Source organism: Pelophylax lessonae, assembly GCF_965119305.1.
Source record: "Pelophylax lessonae genome assembly, chromosome: 8".
Classification (NCBI taxonomy): domain Eukaryota; kingdom Metazoa; phylum Chordata; class Amphibia; order Anura; family Ranidae; genus Pelophylax; species Pelophylax lessonae.
The window spans coordinates 265,860,275-265,883,993 of NC_138775.1; the positions used below are offsets into that span (position 1 = coordinate 265,860,275).

Consider the following 23,719-nt stretch of genomic DNA (forward strand, 5'->3'; position numbering starts at 1 on the left):
TGGTCCTCTAGCTGTTGCTTACATTTACATTTAACTTTCCCGGCCTCTTATTGCTACCTGTCCCAACTTTTTTTGGAATGTGTAGCTCTCATGAAATCCAAAATTTGGCATGACATTTCAAAATGTCTCACCTTCAACATTTGATATGTTATCTATATTATATTGTGAATAAAATATAAGTTTATGAGATTTGTAAATTAGTCCATTCCTTTTTTACACACAATTTGGTCAGTGTCCCAACTGTTTTGGAATTGGGTTTGTATTTTACTTTAGTAACTCAACCCCAAAACCCTTAGTTTAGCTTTTGGATGGAGTGGAGTGGGGTTAGTACTGTCAGGTTTTTACTGTTGTCTGAATCCCACCCACGTTAGGGAGATTCACCCTCTCTATTTGTCTTGTGTACTGTAATCAGCAAGAGTGAAAGAAAATTCCAAATTTTGGGTTGTCACCCGAACAGGAATAGAGGGGAAATCTTCCAATCGTGCAGTGCAAATACAGCGCAAAGATTAGTGGTAAAACTAAAATATTAATATTAGTGATGAGATTCTAGGATGCAGCTGTTCATAAATAATGGATTCCCAAAATTCACAAATGCAAGAACATATATCACAGCGCAAACCAATAGTGAATCATATGCAAAATAATTAGGGTTCTACTACAATAAAAACTCATAAAGTACACCATGCAAATACGTGCAAAAGAGGCTGAAGTGTAGAAACCATAGGAACATAAGCAATATAAATAAATAAAAAAATAAAATAAAATAAAATGCCAGTCCAGATAAAATAGTTCTTATTAGATCTCAATAGATGGAAAAAATGTGAACAGTCCCACAGATGGGTCCCACAACAGTGCTGGAGTGCCAGGAAGAAAGGTGCACAATCATGCAATCTTTTCCAGTGCAGTGAGCAAGTGCCGGTCCTCCCCCTTTGGGTGTTCACTTACCGGACAACGATGACCCCTATGCTATATAGCTATAGAGATCGACAAAGCTTTTGTCCTAGTAAGGAACCGACTTTCAGACTCCTCCAAGCCAAATGTGTCTCCACAGATGTAAATACCCCGATACCATTAGGTTTTTTGGGAAGAAACTGGAGCACATGGAGAAAACTCACAGAAATTGGCACAATTTAGGAATCGGCTCCCACCAGGGGCAGAGTGGCTGACTAGAACCTAGTGTAGAAGCTTGGTAGAGGACTTGGCTGGCAGCTCACTTAGCTGGGATGAGAGCTCTAAAAAGGGCTGAGGTGCAGAATCTAAGATACCACCTGGTCTTCACCAGAGCTCCTACTATGTATTTACATCTGTGGAGACACATTTGGCTTGGAGGAGTCTGAAAGTCGGTTCCTTACTAGGACAAAAGCTTTGTCGATCTCTATAGCTATATAGCATAGGGGTCATCGTTGTCCGGTAAGTGAACACCCAAAGGGGGAGGACCGGCACTTGCTCACTGCACTGGAAAAGATTGCATGATTGTGCACCTTTCTTCCTGGCACTCCAGCACTGTTGTGGGACCCATCTGTGGGACTGTTCACATTTTTTCCATCTATTGAGATCTAATAAGAACTATTTTATCTGGACTGGCATTTTATTTTATTTTATTTTTTTATTTATTTATATTGCTTATGTTCCTATGGTTTCTACACTTCAGCCTCTTTTGCACATATTTGCAAGGTGCACTTTATGAGTTTTTATTGTAGTAGAACCCTAATTATTTTGCATATGATTCACTATTGGTTTGCGCTGTGATATATGTTCTTGAAATCTTCCAATCGGCACACTAGATCTGATGACAACCAAGAATTCCTGAACCTTGCAAGGATTTCTCCTCACTTCTTGCTTTAACTATGGGACAGGAAGTGAAGGGAAATTTCCCAAATGGGACAGAAAAAAATTTGACAAGTGTAATATCCCTCACTTACGCTTAAGAAATTGAAAAAAAGTTTTGCTTTCAGTTCTTTTTTCAAGAAAATTTGCATTGGCTTAGCCAACCAGAGACAAGGTTGGTTGACATATGACTGTGAATCGTGACCAATTTGCACAGCCCTTTTCTTTATTATTTTCCAAATAGAAAAGGAATATGCATGTGTAGAGGTGGCAGATACTCTAAATTTAGTTGTGATATTCTTTTTTTTAACATAAAATTATATTTATTTATTGTTTCTAACTTTTTTCTTGTTTAAACAGGAATAATTGTTCTGTCTTGCTTTATTGTCATTATTTTGAAATGCATCTTATATCCATACATATTTCGAGGTCACCATCCAAAATGCTGCTGTGAGCAAGTCCGAGACTTTCCAGAAGTAAGAATCCCTAAAACCCATCTGAGGCAAGATGATACGGTTGCCCATGTGACATCTCTCACTGGCCCAACTGGAAATGGTAAAACATTTATGAATACGAACCCCATTTCCTTATATCCCACACATAACTGGGGGGAATCGAATGCATGCTACAGAAGCAACAGGAAGGACAGCCTGCCTGGCACTTACTATATCTGTTTTAAATGTCGATTGTTGCAGTGGCACCCCCCTCCCCCTGCAGCAATGTCTGATGCTAATGAGGTGGGCAGTTTTTCAAAGAGAGTTCAAGAAGTCCCTGACAACTCGAAAGACTCTGATCGTGCCAGACAATGGGATGGGACAAACACAATGGACTTACAGGAATGGTCAAGGTATAACAAAGGTAAGCTTTGTCAGAAACAACCTGGTAAGAATTTAATTTTTCATCTTGTGCTAAAATACCTCTACTGCAGTGGTCTCCAAACTGTGGCCTGAGGGCCGGATGCCGGCCTTTGCTTGCTTTTATCCTGCCCTTGGGACACTTTTCCTTCCACTGACAACAACAATGTGGCATAATTCCTCTAACTGACATCAACAATGGGGCATCATTTCTCCCATGGACAACAATAATGAGGCACTATTCATTCCCCCAATACCAATGATGGAGCACTATTCCTCCCACTGATACCAATGATGGGGCACTTTTCCTCCCACTAACATAAATGATGGGGAACCATTCCTTCCACTGACACCAATGATGGGGCACTATTCCTCCTACTGACACCAATGATGGGGCAATATTCCACCCACTAATATCAATGATGGGGAACTATTTCTCCCACTGACACCAATGATGGGGCACTATTCCTCCCAATGATACTAACAATGGAGCACTATTCCTTCCACTGATACTAACGATAGAGCACTATTCCTTCCACTAATATCGATGAAGAGGAAATTTTTCTCCCACTAACATCAATGATGGGTAACTATTTCTCCCACAGACACCAATGATGGGGCATTATTTTTCCCACTGACACTAATAATGAGGAACGATTCCTCCCACTGACACGAATGATGGTGCATTATTCCTAACCCTAATACCAAAATTGCACTGTTTACTCCCACTGATGTCGGGACAATTTGTACTTCCAACGTCCATAGTCCGGCCCCCCTAAAGTCTGAAAGTCTGAAAGACAGTAAACTGGTCCTTTGTTTAGAAAGAGAAAGAGACCCCTGCTCTACTGAATCAAAAACTCTGAGCTGGCTACGTCAGTTCCTAACAAAATATTTATTATCATTTCAGGTTGTTATATAGCGCTGTCAATTTACACAGCGCTTTACATATACATTGCACATTCACATCAGTCCCTACCCTCAAGGAGCTTACAATCTAAGGTCCCTAACTCACATTCATACATACATAGTAGGGCCAATTTTTATACAAGATCCAAGTAACCTACCAGCATGTCTTTGGAGTGTGGGAGGAAACCGGAGTACCCGGAGTAAACCCACGCAGGCACAGGGAGAACATGCAAACTCCAGGCAGGTAGTGTCGTGGTTGGGATTCGAACCAGCGACCCTCTTGCTGCTAGGTGAAAGTGCTAACCACTACACCACTGTGCCGCCCAACAAAATAGATTTCTCACTAATAAATGGAATGGTGGTCCTTGCTGGAACTTCTCTGGTTCTCAAGGTTTTAACACCCAACACAGCAGTTACACAACTGTTTCTGCTAAGCCTGGCTCAAGTGATTTTGCAACAAAAAATGTGCCTATTTATTTAAATGGGATGCAATTTCCAGTTCCCAAATACTGTAAATTCCTATTGGTATGAATGTACAACACAGTGTACAGGGTTCAGTAGTTTGGAGAATGTAATTTATAGCACAATAGTTTGGGATATGTAGCATGTAGCACAATGTACAGGTTGCTCTGCTGTATGTAACATCCAGGGTCATTTAATATACAGCAAAGCATGTAGAGTTCTGCAGTTTTGGGAAATGTACTGTATAGGATAGAGCATGCAGTGCAACATGCAGCACAGATCATTATGAATATGTCACATATAGCACATCATACAGAATGGTGAGATGGAAGAGTAAAGGATCTGCTAGGTCATGGACAGCAGTAGGGACCTTGCGAAAGAATAAGATTCTGCTACACAACACCCAAAACGGAGTAGTCTGTCTTAATGTACTCTGGTAGTTCGAAAATGTTTACACACTCCTGTTGAAACATTTGTACAGCTTTTCCCAAAGTAGAAAATTGATTTTAACTTAGACTTTGACTCCAAGTACCTGGTACTGGGAGTGTTTGATGCAGGGTTTTCAGTAATACATGAGGAAGAAAACTTCATTACATGCCCTCAAATCTAACCAATTAAATTCAAGGTTAAAGTGATTCTAAAGGTCATATAGGATTTGGATCCAGGTAAGGAACAGAAAAGCCAAAAGCTCCAAAAGCCAAAAGCTCCAAAGCCAAATGTCTCCAAACCATATATTAAGAATGGCCATTCAACTGAATCGAAGGCTTTGTGCGTAATCTGCGTAAATTAATATTTGTTGAGCGACCAGAGATGAATCCTGACTGGTCTGAGGCCACCATGGATGCAATTACTTTGTTTAAAAGGAGTGCTAATAACTTTGAAATTATTTTTAAATCTTTATTCATCAAAGAGATGGGCCTGTATGATTCAGAGTATAAAGGGTCCTTGTTAGGTTTACAAATTAAGACAATTAAAGCCTCACGTAACGAAGGGGGGAGGGCAGGTGTCCTAAAAATAGATTCATAAAGAGTTAGGAGTCCTGGGACTAGAACTTCTCTATGAGAGAGACACCATTCAGGTCCCGGGGTTTTGCGCTTAACAAAGGTTTTAAGTGTGCCTTTGATTTCCTCTATAGAAAGTAGGGCATCTAGGGACAGAAGTTGGGCTGACGTCAAACTGCAGAAAGGGATAGCGTCCACGTATTCATACAACTCAGGGGGGAATAAAATGGGCATAAGATCTATATAAAGTAGAGTAAAAATTAACAAAGGAGTCTACAATCTGGGAGTTTTGTAGGGTGGCGTTGCTGTCATAAATTTTGGGAAATAGTAGGATGTGGTTCTACAGGTAAAAGAGAAGAGTGGGATCTGAAAAAAACAAACATTTATACTCACCTAGAAGGCTGCAGCACTGATCGGAGCTGCAGCTGTCCCCGGCCGGCTCTACACCACTTCAGTAATGTCAAGATATTACCTTAGTCTACAATCTGGGAGTTTTGTAGGGTGGCGTTGCTGTCATAAATTTTGGGAAATAGTAGGATGTGGTTCTACAGGTAAAAGAGAAGAGTGGGATCTGAAAAAAACAAACATTTATACTCACCTAGAAGGCTGCAGCACTGATCGGAGCTGCAGCTGTCCCCGGCCGGCTCTACACCACTTCAGTAATGTCAAGATATTACCTTAGTCTACAATCTGGGAGTTTTGTAGGGTGGCGTTGCTGTCATAAATTTTGGGAAATAGTAGGATGTGGTTCTACAGGTAAAAGAGAAGAGTGGGATCTGAAAAAAACAAACATTTATACTCACCTAGAAGGCTGCAGCACTGATCGGAGCTGCAGCTGTCCCCGGCCGGCTCTACACCACTTCAGTAATGTCAAGATATTACCTTGCCCTCCTGTTGGCAGCCATCTTGGACATGTGCAGACTGCTGCCTCTTATAGACTCTGATTGCATCATCACTTGCCTGCTGCCTGGGTGTCGCACAGTGATAGTGCTGCATACCTGAATATGTCTATCACCTGATGGGTTGCAGTCCTTGCCCTTGCATTTGTGCTCCAAGGTGCATCTCTGCTAGCAGTCTCCTGTTCTCCGTGTTCCTCCGTGTACTCTCCTGGCTCTTGACTCCGCATCGACAGACAATCCTGCATTGGCAGAAAACAGGCCTCAGTAGACTACTACGCTCTGGACTCTACCCTAGATTGTTCCTGCTCTCACTTTCTCACTCTTGCTGTGCGTTTATTGTTGTTTGCTTTAATGAACTGCTTTATTTTGCCTGCATCCTCGTGTGGTCTGGTTTCCTGGCACCCTGACAGTACACAAGGGCCATAAATCCTGATGATGCAGGTACTCCTACGCTCCCCATGCTGGGTCAGTTCGTTCAGGCGTCGCAGACATTGCTTGCACGCACAGCGCACCTTGCTCCTGGTGCCGCTAGGCTGGTGGTTCCTCCTGTTGTTATACCTGCTGCTGCTCCTGTTTCCACTCCTGCTCCTGCAGTTGCAGCTAGAGTCACTGTTACCAGAGGGATAACTGGTTCAGCCACTCTTCTGCAGCGCTATGGGAGTGAACCGAGTCAATATTATGGCCTCCTAATGCAAGTGGGCATTTATTATGTTTCCTCAGGCGGTTCCTTCTGACAGGTCCAAGGTGGGCTTCCTAATCTTGTTGCTCTCGGATAAAGCCTTGGCCTGGGCAAATCCCTATGGGAGAATGATAATCCTGTGATACTTGATTATCTGAGGGTTTTTTTGCCTCCTTTCGTAGGGTATTCAATGTGCCTGCTCGCTCTGCCTCTGCTGCTAAGCTGCTCCTGTTCATTCAACAGGGTATACGAACCATTGCCGAGTATGATATTGAATTTCGTACCCTGGCAGCAGAGGTGGGCTGGAATAATGAGGCTCTGGTGGCTGTCTTCTCTCATGGTCTCTCCGAAGCATTGAAGGACGAGATTATGGCCAAGGATCTCCCTGACGTGCTCGAGGCTCTCTTCCTGATTTTGATCGAGACCAGGTTTAGGGAAAGACCATCGTTTAGGGAGTTGCTATGGAAGCCTCCTACCAGATTGGCTCCTACGTTTTCTTTCCCACCCATTCCTCCCTCACCTTCCATGCCTCCTGGGGATGGTGCATCTGGCTGTGAACCCATGCAGCTGGGGTTTACTCGCCTTTCCGAGGCTGAGTGGGCCCTTTAGGAGGAGGGAGGGCTGGTGCCTGTATTGCGGTCTTGATGGGCATTTCCTGAAATCTTGTCTGACCTGTCCAGGAAACGCTCGTACCTAAGGTCCTGTCGGGGGCAGACCTTAGGTGGAATTTCTTCATCCCCGGTTTCCAGTAAAGATAGACCACTAATCACAGTCATCCTCTCCAGGGTAGCAGGTGCTATACTTCTTCACTCGCCCTCGTCCCATTCGTGTGGGCAATCATGAGGAGTATGAGGATAGAAGCATCTTGGATTCTCGTATGTTCCAAGGTCAGGTTCAATACCTGGTGCACTGGTAGGGTTATGGTCCTGAGGAGCACTCCTGGGTTCCCTCCGCTGATGTTCATGCTCCCACCCTTCTCTGCGCTTTCTATGTTTGCTTTCTTTAGAAACACTTTTTTTGGAGGAATGGCCATTGAGGAGAAGGAATTGTCAAGGTTTTACCTTGCCTTCCTGTTGGCAGCCATCTTGGACATGTGCAGACTGCTTCCTCTTATAGACTCTGATTGCATCATCACTTGCCTGCTGCCTGGGCATCGCACAGTGATGATGCTGAACACCTGACTATATCACCTGATGGGTTGCAGTCCTTGCCCTTGCATTTGTGCTCCAAGGTGCATCTATGCTAGCAGTCTTCTGTTCCTAATGTTCCTCTGTATATGACCTGGCTTGGCTGATGACTCTCCTGGCTCTCAAACCCGCATCGGCAGAGGACCCGGCATCGGTAGACTACCCGCTTCTGGACTCGACCCCGCCTTGGATGACTACTCGCTTCTGGACTTGACCCTGGCTTGTTTCTGCTCTCCCTTCCTCACTCTTGCTGTGCATTTATTGTTGTTTGCTCCAATAAACTGCTCTACATCTATAACACTCACTGGAGTACAGGGCTGGAAGAGAGCAGGAGCGGATGGCTCAGGCTCTCATTGGTGCATCGAGAAGCTGGGCCAGCTGCAGGTCAGGCATCTGGATGGATACCAACATTGTCGGGATCCTTGCAGAGCCTGGAGCAGCCCTGTGACGTCAGCCTACAGCAGACTTTAGCTCACTGTCAGCTGAATCTGTGTCACAGGAGTACAGAACTAGGTGCACTCCTTGTCTTGTCTATATTCCCATCGCACACATTCCTGGGTCACAGGCTCATCTGTAGCGGTTGCTGTAGCGATTACCAGCTGGACACTGGATATAATACAGATTAATACACAGAATCGTCAGCACACCATGGATTTTCAATTGTAGTCAAAATTTTTTATTATAGAGAGATCACATCACAAAGGAATAAGTGCAACGTTTCTGAGCCACACATGATGTGATCTCTCTACAATAAAAGTTTTGGACTATAATTGAAGATCCATGGTGTGCTGGTGAATATGTGTATTGTTCCAGGGACCCACAGGAGAGGTATACCCAAAAAAAGCATTGGCCATCTTTCTCATTTAATGCATTCCCTACATTAAGGTAAAAAAACGTGTTTCCACTTGCTGTGCCCTCCCCCTCCCCAATTATTTACCTGTATCAATCTTGTCTTGTAAAAATCAAGTGTTGTGCCCCTTTGCCCTGTCTTCCCTCCTCTTTCCCTACTCTCACAAGCTTAGCTGGGAGCAGCAGGAACCATTGGCTCCTGCTGCTGTCAGTCAAATCCTGTGTGCAAATAGGGGGTGGGGGTGGGGCGGAGCCGTGCTGTGTGTGTGTCAATGGATGCACACAGCCTGGCTCAGGAACAAGCCCGCATGTCAGCTTCTATAGCAAGCTCTTGCTATGAAGGCAGACACAGAAGAGGAGGAGCCAAGAGCACAGCCAGGGGACTCCAGAAGTGGAGGTTTGGGGCTGCTCTGTGCAATACTATTGCACAGAGCAGGTGAGAATAACATGTTTATTATTTTAATTTTGCAAAAATGTGCCTTTAAAACCACTTTAATGGGCAAATTCATGGGCAGAATCATCAGATCCAAACCATGCAAACTGAATTGTTTGCAAGGACTGTTGCATAATATTTGCTCAAATCTATATGTAAATCGTGAATGATCTGATCCTATTTCTTCATTTTCTGCACACTCCCACCCTGGGATAGCTGAATATCATTTGCTCTTTTCTACAGTTACAGTGCAGGCTGCAGACAGGCTAAATGTACACAAATCGATGTTTACTCAAAAAAAGCCGGAGGTTATATTTGAAAACTTGCTTGGCATCCATTGATGTATTAAAAAAGCTAAAATGCTTTAAAACACATTTGTAGTTTAAATTGGTAATCCAGAAATGCAGCTAAATACCAGACTGCAATAGACATATCTAAATGTTTTCCTTACAAATACATTGGTAGTTTTGTTTAGCTAGTTTTGTAATTCACATGTGCCATACAAGCTAGCTGGAGAAAAATACCAACATTCAGAATCTACAGACCTTTAGCTTCCCATATCTCCTCCCTATCTGCAGTCTGCCTATTGCATTATAGATGACCATCACCACTCTGGTTAGGCCCTCCTTGTGCTCTATTCTTTAGTTCCTAAACTCCTACTAAGTTCCCAGTGCCTAAAATATTTATTCTCAGAATCCGAATGCAGAAGAGCCTATTTCTGACACACACACTTTTAGCCTTTTTAAGATGTGAAGAAGAAGTTTATATAAATTTCATAGCAGTATTTAAAGTATATTGTTTAGACAGAACTTTTAAATTCGTTTTGGAAAGAATAAGGAATGGTTAAATGTCTGTTTTTGAGGTCTGTTTTTCATTAGGGAAAGTTCTATTCACTTTCTGTTTCAGACATGCAACAGTGAGGAAATATCTGCAAAGTAAAGGAAAGTGGGTTATCCCTTAAACAGTCATTACTTGATCTGGTGTTGCATTATGGGAAATTTTCCCTCACTTTTTGTTTTGGTGACAAGTCAAAAATTTGGGATTTCCTATCACTTTCTGTCTCATTGAAAATGGCCCCCAGGACAAATAGAGAGGCGAATCTCCCTAGCGACTTTTTAAAATCCTAACAGAGGATTCAGTCCTTCCCTACTCTATTCAAAACTGATATACATACACTTTAAATATATATTTTTAAAGTCATAATATTTATTGGATTGTTATTTTACCATGAATAATAACAATATGTCTTGTATTCGCGTGGATTCCTCAGGTAATACAAGCATTGGAAGGTCATCCATCTCTTCAGAGAAAAGGTCTGGGAGCGAACCCAACACACACGAACAAGAATCATACTACACTGTGCTGGAGCCAGGACAAAGAAAAATGCCTTCTCACCAGCAAAGTGCTGATGTCATGAGTCGTTTAACAACAAAGGGTTTGGTGGAAATGAAGATACATGCCACCAGGCCGCCGCTTTGTGCCCATCGATCACAAGGGGGTGGCCACGGTGTTCTTCTGGATGAGAGGAGAGATATTTCTCAAGCGTCAGACAACGACCTTATCTGTAAATACATTGAATGTGATAAATTAGAGGAAGCGAGAAGACAAATAACTGATCCAGAGACACGGAATGTAAAATTTGAGGAAAGGAAAATTCAAACTCGTGTCACTGAAGAAAATTGTTTTTTGAATAATGACAACATGGTGTTGCCAGCTAGGATCAAAAAAGTGAATATTCCGAGGAGTGTTGGATTTTATATTCCAAACATACAGCAAGAGTTAAACATGGAGGTAAACACCCCTCAATCACATCAGGAAGGCTTTTCTCATCCACACCTGGGGAGCAAGTATATCCTGACTATTAATAAAAAAGACTATGAAGTCGGAGAATCCAGACACACAAAGACCCTGGCAGATTCTTTGAAGGATGTATACATCAATGGCAATGTATGTGGCACAGAGTACACAAAGAGAGAGCAAAATTATTTAAGAGTGAAAGTTAACCTGCAACCATTCCGTAAGGTTAGAGTCCATCCACACCAAACTTCTGGCGGTGGCCCAGAACCCACAAAACATGGCCAAAGTCCTAAACAGATCCAACCACTGCTACGAAGGAAAAAATTAATAAGTGGTAGTTCATTATCAGCTTACGGTGTGACACAGGTGACAACCCAAACCCTAACACAACTGAGTGCTCCAAGTCTTGCTAAGAATATTGTTAAAGGAGGTGCTGATAAAACAAACTGTTTGCTTTCCAAAAACAAAACCATTCCTGATAAAAGGTCTAAACGAAAGGTTGGCACAAGTGTAACCTTGCTGGATAACAGAACAAATGAATCTATTTATGCAACAAACAGACCACTTAAGGAGAGGCCTGATGATGTATCGAGTTTGGAGACTTCTACCGTAATAGGTGAAATGCTGAACACATCCAAAAATCGATGTTTGCAAGATAAGCTTTTGAAATCTGAAAGCGATCAAAAAGGAAACATATCAACTGAACAAAGTGGAAGCCACGCTGAGCTTGGAGATCAAGAGATATCAGACAGGAGCGAAGAGTTAACAGAGGATAAACTGCACAAACAATGTGAGAGCCTAGATAACGCCAGCGTGCTACTCGGAACCGTGCCTGATATAACGTCGTCAAATGTCACCGTTATTTCTGGAGGAGCAGACTGCCTGTCATGTGGAAATAACGTTAAGTGTGAAATGGATATTGCTGCTTCATCATTGCTGGGTAATAAGGTCAATGGCCACTTTGAGGACAATAGAGAAGATGATATTACTGGCGTGGGCTGCTTGCTCAGACCCGATAATTCAATTAAAAACATTGCAATCAATGAAGCTGCAGATAGAGAGATTGGAGTGGACACTGACATCTTGCCTGATGAGACTTTGGCAGAAAAAACTGGGCCCGATAGAGAAGGTAAATGTTTGGAAGGAAATGAGAAGGCAAAGATGGATACTCAAGATAACAATAAAATAGTTTCTGATGTAAATTCGGAAAGCCAACCGGGAGTGGAAGATACCGTATTGAGCCCAGCTGACGATATTCACCTTAAAACAGAGCATATGCAAGCTCATTATACACCGCTTATGCAAGGACCTCAGGTTAATAAACTTGATGAAACGACTGCAGGCCAACAACAGGTCAACAAGCCACTATTAAAAGCAGGTATTTCGACCTTGGCGTTACACAGCGAATCACAACTGACAGCGCAGAATGAGGAGCTTTTAATTTCCAGGCAAATAAATGAAACTTCAGACTCTGCTCCTAAAACCACAGAGCTGCCAGCGGCTACAGACTCTCATACATCACTTGGCTGTCCACCGCATAGCGAGCCCCATAACTCAAATAACAATCGCTTCAAACCGCCCGTAGAGGCCAGGAGGAAACGGCTCAGCCTGTCAGAAACTTCCAAAGTCATCATCGTTGTCGAAAGCCTAAACAAAACAATTGACATACAGAAATATTTGAGCGAACGAAGCAGCGGCCGCCAAGCCAGAAACAGTACGGATCCATGCAATGAAAATGAAGGCACTTCTGGAGATGGGAGTAAGAAGAAGAAAATCTGCCTTATTCTTCCAGAGAAGGCCAATACTGGAGCCCCCAAACCAAGCAGCAAAAAAATAAAATGACAGTTCTACTGCAACTTCCTAGGCAAATAGTCCCTAGGGTTTAAAATATTATGAGATCATTAGCAGAGGTCCAAAAAATGAGCTTTCCTGGTAAATATGTATGTTATTTGTATTTAACCAATATTTATGCAATTTCAGTGTTGTTTTCATTACCATTATGGAGACCATTAGTGGGAAAATTTCTTACTTCAATTGGTGACATATCTGTGCAGGAGTTTTGGGGAGCCAGTACCCACCATGATCTTTATATTTTGGCCAACATTCAGGTGTGGTGTGTACACTAATGCTCAGAAGTGGTTACTATTACTTCTTAGTTAAAGCTAAACACTAGGCCAGTCTTGCGATCAAGTCACTCCTGCTATGGAAAGTATAGTCAGGTAAGTGACATTACTCAACAACAGAAAAGCTTGGCCATGGACCCACCACAAATCTGGTAATTGGACCATGCAGACGCATGGTTATCAGTCTTCTCAGTCTGCTCCCTGCTATACTCCTAGAATATATATGTTAGTATTGAACAATGCAGTAGAGTGTATATGGCTTGCTGAACTGCCCCTTACTCTCCCAATCAGTTCAGGGAGCTCAAGGTACTTGGCTAGCTATATCTAAAATATATTTGAAAATATAATTAAAATAAAATATAAAATATATTCTGAAGAAAATGTACACAGCTAATTTAGCAAAGTGGATCTGACAACTTTGATTGGCTTACGGTTATGGTCCGATCACGCACCAGTACACTTATCACTAGGTCGTTGTCCTAGAACTTCTAAAGAAGGGCAAGGAGGCTAAATGACAATCTTTTGTTGGATGTAGCTTGCACAAGCTCTGTTTCTCAGACCATTAGGGACTTTGTCCACAATCACATAGCTGACCAGACACATCCCATGACACATTGGGAAGCGTTGAAATATGTTATCCAGGAGTGTTCGTACAGCACTGTTCTGGATTGAAGCGAGAATGCACGGCGGATATCCACTGTCTGCTTAATCTCATTTCATCTTTAGAAGCTACCCACAAGCGAACACTAGATTCCACAGTATTAACACGCCTCTCGAACGCACGTCGCAACCTGCTTCGTCTATTTGCTGATCAGTCCCTCTTTGCGAGAGATAGAATGAGACATATACATTACACGCAGGCCAAAAAACGTGGTAGACAACTTTCATGCATCCTATATCGGAGACGAACCACAATCTGTCCACAAAATACAAGTTTGGAGATAGTCTCAGAATTCAGCCATTTTTATTCTACACTTTATAACCTTCCGTTACCCCCCTCCCCCCCAGCTTTATCAACTCACCCAATCGAGAGGTAATAGACCTCCCTACCTATATTCAAGAAATGGCCCTACCAGTACCTACCATACCTGAAAGTGAAGTGGAGGATTTAGAATCCCCACTCAAAGAATTGGAGTTCTTACAGACAATCAAGGGTCTTCAAAACGCGAAGAGCCCTGACCCGGATGGCTTCACCCCCTGCTTTTTTAAAACATTTGCACCCTTACTAGCCCCAATTATGGCGATAGCCTTCATAGTCATAGACGACTCCCACCCTATCTCTCCTTCAATGCTACAAGCACAAATTGTAGTATTACCCAATCCAGGGAAAGACCCTTCTAACTGCGGAAGTTATAGACCCATCTCTTTGTTAAATGTTTACCTTAAATTATTTTCTAAGATACTTGCGAACCGCATAGCCCCTTCACTACCTGCCATATTCTATGGAGAACAGGTCGGTTTTGTCCTTGGCTGAGAAGCAAGAGACAATACGACCAAGACTCTACACCTTATATCCTACACCCATCAACATCGTATTCCCACTTGCCTTCTGGCTTGTGACACTGAGAAGGCATTTGATAGGGTCAATTGGTCATTTCTCTGGTTGTTTTTGCAGCAGATCGACTTAGGCCCGAAATTGTTCACCAAAATAATGTAATTTTATTCCTCCCCTTTGGCTGTGGTCCTCACCAATGGGGCGAAATCTGGTGCCTTCTCCATAGATAATTGCACAAGGCAGGGCTGCCTCTCTTATGGGGACATGCCGCCTCCTACATATCTATGTCCTCGCTATCACCGTTGACCCACACAACTCTACGGCTAAGGTACTGAGGCCGAGACTCTTTCTCTGTCCAAGGAGCCCAGCCCCTTAACCCCTGTCCTTGACTGCATTTGAGAGACTGTGTATACTTCCAAGGGTTCCTCGCCATACGTTATCCACAATTTATAAAGAGATCATGTCTCACACTCATGGCTCATTGCCTATATATACCAAAGTGTAGGAAAGGGAACTGGAGATGGAGATATCCCCTGAGGAATGGCATACAGGGTTCACGTTTACACACAAATCTTCGGTATCCTCTTATACCCAGGAGAAAAATTTCTAAGTGTTATCTAGATGGTACCGAGACCCAGTTGCACTAAATCGGATATTTTCTAACTCATCGGATTCATGTTGGCTCTGCCACAGGGCGAGAGGCACTTACATGCATATATGGTGGGAGTGTGACTGCATCCAGCCTTTTTGGAATTAGATCTTCCACATATATAATGAGGTATAAGATGAAACACTCTCTCCCTCAGCTACAATAGCACTTCTGTCTATTCTCCCAGGGTGCATTAAATTACAAAAGTCCAGCCATCTCCGTTTTTTTTTTTATTAGCGGCCAGACAGCTCATCCCCCTATTTTGGAAATCTTCTGTCTCTCCCCCCTCACTATGTAGGTTGACCTTATGAATGATTATATGCTAATGGAGGAGAAACAAGCCAGGGAAAACAACACCTGAGAAAAGTACATGAAGTTATGGTACATACGGATAAGTTTCATAGGCACTTTGTGAACTGATCAAATATTTTCTTCACATACATCACTTTTGCTCCTCAACAGGACCCCTTACTGCCCTTTTTGCCTTAGACCAGTAATCTAGTTACAGATAATACCCATGATTTACACTGTGCTAACTTAACATCTATATACATGAGGTTACCCTACTATGACTTTTCTTTCTTTCCTCTCTCTATTGTCTTACTCTTTATTTCTATTGTCTTTACATGTAGATCTAATATTGAGCCCTTTGTGTAGGGCTGCTAATGTTCCATTACCTATGCAGATGTTTGGATTTTGCTGGAAATCTCCATTCATTGTTATTATTTCCTCCCCTTTTCTTCTTTTTTGTATCCTGATTCAAATTGATTTACACTTATTGCTTTATCATTTTATGATGAATCTCAATAAAAATATTATCAACCTAATTTAGCAAAAAGTGCCCCCTTTTCACTCTTAAAAACACTTTATATTTCCTTTACATTTACCTGCTTGACAAGCTACCAGCAAATGTGAATGTTTTGAACAAATCATTGCACTTTGCCATACCTTCCAATGTTCTGAGATGAGAAAGAGAGACACTTTTTTAGTAAAAAGTACTTAGACACACCTCTAGTTAAATTAGTAAAGAAAAACTGATTGGTTAAAAACACACAATTATTTTTCTTTATACCACTACTTTGCCTTTATATCGACTGTTTAAAGTAACACAATTTAGAGATTAGATGGAAGGTTTACTGTAGTATATCATTTTCACAGTTGAATAGTACATCTTTAACAGCGGTCCAGCAGTGTTGGAGAAGGGGCCAGGACTACAGCAGTGTTGGGGGAGGGGGCTCTGACTGGAGCAGTATTTAGGAAAAGATGGCTGGGAATGAAGCAGTGTTAGGGTGAAATGGCCAGGAATGAAGCAGTGTTGAGGAGAAGTAACCTGGAGCAGTGTTGGGGAGAGGTGGTCAGGACTGAAGCAGTGTTGGGGAGAGGTGGTCAGGACTGAAGCAGTGTTGGGGAGAGGTGGTCAGGACTGAAGCAGTGTTGAGGAGAAGTGATCTAGAACAGTGTTGGGGAGAGGTGGCCAGGACTGAAGCAGTGTTGAGTAGAAATGATCTGGAACAGTGTTGGGGAGAGGTGGCCAGGAATGAAGCATTGTTGAGTAGAAGTTACCTGGAGCAGTGTTGGAAAGAGGTGGCCAGGACTGAAGCAGTTTTGAGGAGAAGTGATCTGGAGCAGTGTTAGGGAGAGGTGGACAGGAATGAAGCAGTGTTGAGGAGAAGTGATCTGGAACAGTGTCGGGGAAAGGTGGCCAGGACTGAAGCAGTGTTGAGGAGAAGTGATCTGGAGCAGTTTTGGGGAGAGGTGGCCAGGACTGAAAAAATGTTGGGAAGAGGTGGGAGGGAGTGGAGAAGTGTTGGGAAGAGGTGGCCAGGACTGAAGCAGTGCTGGAGAGAGACGGTCAAAACTGGAGTTGTGTTGGGGAGAGGTGGACGGGACTGCGGAAGAATTCAGGAGAGATGGCCAGGAATGGGGCAGCCTGTGAGAGAGGGGGCAAAGAAATGGAGCAGGCTGGAAAAGAAGCAGCAGGAATGGAGCAGGCTGGAGGAGAGGTGAGGGTAGAGCACAGCAGGCCACACACTGAGCACTGGCAGGCTCACTGACATTAGAACAAAAAAGGTATATGTGAGGAAGAAAGAGGAAGTTGGTTCCAAAGGAGGGACTCTCCCTCCCAATTAAGGGACAACTGGGAGCTATGCTTTGCTACTTAACAAGGAGCTCCAGGCTCCTGCAGAGAAAAATTAAAAGTCAGCAGCTACAAATACTGTAGCTGCTGACGTTTAATATTAGGACACTTACCTGTCCAGGAATCCAGTGGTTTCTTCACCTGACCCGCTTTTTCAATCGGCTATCGGGTGCTACCGCCATCTTCCCTGCAGTGCACTGCGCTCTGTGAATGGGCTGGCAGAACTTACAGCAGAGTGTGCCATAGCGAACCAGGTACCCACCCCAAAAGATGCTAAATGGGGCATCAGAGGGGGGAAGGGGGCAGACAAGCGGAGATTCCTCTTTTGGATGGAACTCCTCTTTAAATCAGAGATCTAGAAAAAAGTTTTTTTTTGGTTAGAGTGTAAAGGAAAATAAACTTTGGTAGTTTTAATTGCTTCCAGTTTTCTCATTGGGAAAATTCATTTTCACTTCTTGTCCCAAATTGAGGTGGAGAGAGTGGAAAACTCCTGAAAATGAGGGGAAATTCCACCTTTGATGGTTATCACTAGAAGAGGAGTCCCCACTGGAAAATATCCCCTCTATTCCTGTTCTGGTGACATCTGTAACATGTTTTGATTCCCCCCACATTTCGTTCCATGAGATCTGACAGTTGCTATCCTGTCAGCTGCTTCGCTTCGCTTAAACAAAACATGCACTATTGGAAGGAATGCCAGGCCAAAGGATAAAAGTCCACATTAATGTATTAGTTTATACTAAAAAAAAAAAAACAACACAAACAACTCATTTCAGGATGGAGAAAGAATCCGCCCTTATCAGGGCTGCAGCAAAACATTACATCATTGTAAATTATTATTAGGTCTAACAATCATAGAAAATCAAGGATAAGATACAGTACATATCTAAATGTATACATATACATGCATACATAACTACACCCTATACACATACATGTATACATGCAAAGAAATGAAGATAAAGAAATATCAGATGATAAGAGAAAGTAAGTGATTCATTTTTGGAATTACTATTATCGGATACATCATGGTCAGCTCATACCATTATACCATTGTCCATATAACTCAAATAAATACACGTGAGATAAACCTTTTTAAAATGAAAAAAAATTAATCGTCATTGCACAGATTTCTAAAAAATAGGATTCATAAGTTAAAAAAGGTATTAAAAATAACCATCTTGTATATGGTACCACAAAACCCATCCATCCATGAAAGAAATAAAATAAAAGTAGTAGTATGTCTAAAACTAAAAACATACATACCTATACATACATACATACAGGGCTGCTGTTAGAAATCGCGGGGCCCCATACAGACTACCTGGCAGGGCCCCCCCAAGAAAATATTAAAGATATATTTAGCTAAAATTACAACAAAATCACTATTATCAGACACAAATATAACATAACCCGCATAATTCCTGCTAAATCTAAAAAAAAACTATGTTAAATAAAAAAGAAGATGAGATGAGAAAAATATACAGGCTGGGCAGTTGGAGCTCAGTGATCAGAGAGACAGAGAGAGAGAAACAAAGTTACAATTTACAAATAAACACCTGAGCAGAGATAACATTAGAGCCAGTGCTGGGAGGGGGGGCCACACAGGGAGGGGGATTAGTGAGGGACGACTGTCTCTTTCGCAACAGATAAAAGCTGATAGCAGGGAGAGGACAGATCAGATTCAGGTGCTGGAGGAAGATTTCCGTATTTGTTGTCCATCACTAATCCCCCTTTCTGTGTGGGCCCCCCTGTGTGCTCGGGCCCCCTACAAGAGGGCTGGTGGTCCCCCCCCTATCAGCGGTACTGCATACATACATTCTTAAAATTCTGTACTTAGAGAAAAGAAAATACACACACACTCTTATGGAGGCTATATTTGAATACGTATGGTGGCTATACCAAAGAGATGTGTATGAAGGCTATACCAAAGGGATGTGTATGAAGGCTATACCAAAGAGATGCATATAGAAGCTATACTTGGATGCGTATGGAGGCTATATCAAAGATATGTACAATTGAGAATCTGTGGCAAAACTTGAAAATGGCTGTTCCATCCAATCTGACAGAGCTTGAGATATTTTGCAAGAAGAATGGGCAAAAAATGTCACTCTCTAGATGTGCAAAGCTGGTAGAGACATCCCCAAAAAGACTTGCAGCTGTAATTGCAGTGAAAGGTAGTTCTACAAAGTATTGACTTAGGGGGGCTGAATACAAAACGCACGTCACACTTTTCAGATAAATATAAAAAAAAAAAAAATTGAAAACCATTTATTATTTTTCTTCCACTTCACAATTATGTGCCACTTTGTGTCGGTCTATCACATAAAATCCCAATAAAATAACTGTACGTTTTTGGTTGTAACATGACAAAATGTGGAAAATTTAAAGGGGTATGAATACTTTTTCAAGGCCCTGTATATGGTGGCTATACTTGGATGCGTATGGAGGCTATATCAAAGATATGTATATGGTGGCTATACTTGGATGTGTATGGAGGCTATAACAAAAGAGATGTATATAGGGGCCAAAAAAACATGTTGCAATCTCAGGAAGATTTTTTTAATATTTTTGTAGACCCTGAAAGACATTTCCAAAACAATGATTTGGAATGTGAATATAACATCAATGTGACCGCCTTAACTCAAACTAACACAAGCTGTATTCCAACCCCTAATCATAGCAGAAGCTTCACAATTCTTTTAGTTTGAATTTTTTTTTTTTTTTTTTTTACATCAGGAACTGTATTTATTTGCTTGATTAAACAAATGTTCAGAACCACTAACATGTTATTTGTTCACTGCTGCAGCCTCTGAGTTCCTGTGCACCACTTCCCTGAACTTCTTTTTTGGGAGTGTGCACTCATCACATTAGAGAAAGTCTCCCTTGTAACCCCTCCTTGTGACTACATGTCCCATAATTCCATCGCATGTGTGCCCCCCTTTTCCTCCCTGGATGCCTCTACATGTTGACGCAGGCTACACCATATCGTTAAATCCACACGGAAAGCTTGCAACACAGTGCTTGACAGTAACTGTAGGCTTTATTAACCACTTCAATACCGGGCACTTTCACCCCCTTCCTACCCAGGCCAATTTTCAGCTTTTAGCGCTGTTGCATTTTGAATGACAATTGCGCGGTCATGCAACACTGTACCTACACCAAATTGATGTCATTTTTTCCCCATAAATAGAGCTTTCTTTTGGTGGTATTTGATCACCGCAAGGTTTTTTCGTTTTTGCTACACAAATAAAATAAGACTGAAAAGTTTGAAAAAAAAAGTTTTTTTGTTTATGTTATACAATTTTGTAAATATATGTTTTTCCTGCACTGATGAGCATTGATGAGGCTGCACTGACAGGCACTGATGGAGTGGCACTGATATGCGGCACTGATAGGCAGCACTGATGGGCACTGATAGGTAGCACTGATATGCAACATTGGTGGGCACTGATAGGCGGCACTGCTGGGCACTGATAGGCAGCATTGATGGGCACTGATAGGTGGCATTGATGGGCACTGATGGACACTGATAGGCGGCACTGATGGGCACTGATAGGTGGCACTGATGGACAATAATGGGCACTGATAGGTGGCACTGGTGGGCAATAATGGGCACTGGTGGGCGGCACTGATAGATGGCAATGATGGGCACTGGTGGGCAGCACTGATGGGGAGGGCACTGGTGGGCTCCCTGATTACCATCCCTGGTGGCCATGGTGGGCATCTCTGGGATCATGGGTGGGCATCTCTGGGATCATGGGTGGGCATCCCTGAGGTCATGGGTGGGCATCCCTGGTGGTTCCAGTGGCACCCACCCCCAAGGGTCTGCACTGGTAATCATCCCCCCCCCCCCGTCAGGAGAGCCGCAGATCGACACGAACTAAGGAAAGCCGATCAACGGCTCTTCCTGTGTGCTATGTGACCAGCTGTGATTGGACACATCAGTAGGCTCTTTACCGAGATCGGAGATGCGGTGTGTCAGAGTGACACGCCGCATCACCGATCGCCGCTCTGCGCATTATCCTGCCGCTGTTATATGACGTCCGGTCAGGATAATGCAACCACCTTCCCACCTTCAATTACCTATAGGGCGGGCAGGAAGTTGTTAAATAGATGGGTGGAATACAGCTTCAAAACATCAACGCGTTTCTGTCTAAAAGGCCTTTACTCATGACAAACTCACACTTCTGTTAAACAGTCTAATCAATCACACATGTGATTGGTGTTTTGCTGTCTAAGCTGTGTGTTTGTCATGAGTAAGGTCTTTTAGGCAGAAACACATTGACGTTTTGTGGCTGTATTCCATCCATCTGTTTAATAAAGCCTACAGTTACTGTCAAGCAGTGTGCTGCCGGCTTTCTGTGTGGATTTGATGTTCTCAAGGCTTCAGCAACCTGGGCCTGAGCACCGGTAATCCAGCTGATTCAATTATGTGGAGGTTGTAGCACTGCACACTTCATTCATCGGCACATCATATAATTTCTTGGTTTGCCTTTCTTCTAGTAACGTAATTATTGTAATTATTTACATAATAATGAAGGGCCAGTTCATACCATAGACACGCAGTCTGGATGCATTCCGAATGCTTTTCTTCATATGCGTTTTTGATGAGTTCCAGTGCATCCACCCTCCCCCCCTCTTTTTCTTAACTTTAAATAAGGATGTGTGTTTCAGTGCATTTCTGGTGCTTTACCACATTCCAGTACAGTTCAATGCAGAAAAAATGCAGCATATTCTACTTTTTTATCTGGAACTGGAAAGCCCTGAAACTGACCGCACTGGTGTGAACTATGCTATTAAAAACCATTTAACCTACTATCCATGCATTTTTGATGCTGAACAAAAAAATGCACTGGACTCCATGTGTTGTGAACTGGCCCTAAATTTATTTTTATTCAACTAGAATAAGTACTAGAATATATCTCACATAAGAATCCTCTCATTCCATACACAATAGACTGGGAGAGGGATGCTGGGAGCCAATCATTTGTGCTGCATGCACATGTGCTGACAGAGGACATGCTGACAGAAGGAGAGAGCAAAGGAATAAGCTGGTCAGCATGCTGCATTGCTCTCACTGCCCAATCAAAGGCTATGGATAGAGAGGTGACCTAGCTAAATTGTTAAATTGCAGTACAGAAATGTCTGGTCATTAACTTGTTGGTACTTCCTGGCAGGACTGTGTTATTCTCAAGACAAATTCAAATCTTTTGGCAGTATTTAAACTGTGTACTAAGTTTATTGCCTTGGGTTCAGCATTATATAACCTTGCATTCAGGAAAAATCTACATATACAAATCTCTGAGCATTTCCGCCCAAAAAGACAGGGCCCGGAGCTTGAAGAAAATGATAAGCATAGGGGATACATGACAGGGTGGGAGGAAAACCAGGCAGTAGGGAGTTAAATTAGTTGTTGGGATATGAGAGGTCAGGACTCTTACCTTATTGGCAGAGCAGACAATGTGATGGGGAGGAGCAGGAGAGAGAGTAGTTAGAGGGGAGGAGTGAAGGGGCTTCACTTGCAGACTGGAGATCATAGGAGAAATGCCCCGCCCACCCTGGTGATGCCATTTTCTGTGGTTCAGCTAAGTAGGTTGGACGTTGGTGGTTGGGGTCCTTAACGAGGGTCCAAAACATGGTGTTGAACGATAAAATGGTGGGACCCATCTCAGGTATGAAGTCCTATGGTTGGTCTGGTTCAGTCTAGACCGACCGGGTAGTGTAAGGTGGTAAGGGTCTGTGGTCAGCTAGGATAGTCCTCTAGGCGGTGTTTTGGCAGCTGGGGACAGAGCCTAAGTTAATGGTATCACAGACTCCAAAGTTGTCGGAGATGGTTTCGTCAGGGATCTGCAACCAGTCTTTGATCTGGATTGGTTTGACTGTTTAATGTTTTTCTGTTATGTATGGTTTTGTTTAATAAAAGGCTGAACCGGCTATTTAATCCCAATACTGAGTTAGTGTTGTCATTTAAAGGTAAATGGGGGTGGTGTTGGGAACTGATCCAGGTAATATCCTAAACAGGTGGGATCTTAACTACCCTAGTCATGCATTTGTCAATTACATAAATAAATTCAGTTACAATAATGAGTGGTATTTACAAAACTTCAGTCCTAACAAGAAAATATTTAGCTACTCATTTAAACTGTACACTGATTACTGACATAGATGGACTGTTCTGGATAGCTTCTACCACACTTATGTACATATAAATGCTGTTTGGATGATGCAACAAGCATGATCCCCAAATGAACTTACGTTGGTGAATAAATACAACTTCTGGCCACAGGGTGGCAACATTTGACTTCTTATAGTCGAGGATGGTTCCAATGATTCTTTTTAATCAATCTCTTGCATGTGAATAAACCAATTTATATCTTCATTGTAAATATGAGATTATTTGTCTGGATGTGGCTTGTTATCA

General features: G+C 42.6%; 2 protein-coding genes across 2 annotated transcripts in view; one reads left to right on the top strand and one right to left on the bottom strand.

The window, feature by feature from the left end:
- LOC309561428 (serine/threonine-protein kinase TNNI3K) overlaps nucleotides 1–23,719 on the bottom strand; it is a 466,208-nt gene that overhangs the window by 118,373 nt on the left and 324,116 nt on the right. The gene's annotated exons all lie outside the window — the stretch shown is intronic.
- Nucleotides 10,325–12,768, top strand: LRRC53 (leucine rich repeat containing 53; the record flags this gene model as incomplete). Its single annotated transcript, XM_082265659.1, has 1 exon — nucleotides 10,325–12,768. One exon carries the CDS (start codon nucleotides 10,325–10,327, stop codon nucleotides 12,734–12,736), a length of 2,412 nt encoding a protein of 803 aa, XP_082121785.1. The 3' UTR covers nucleotides 12,737–12,768.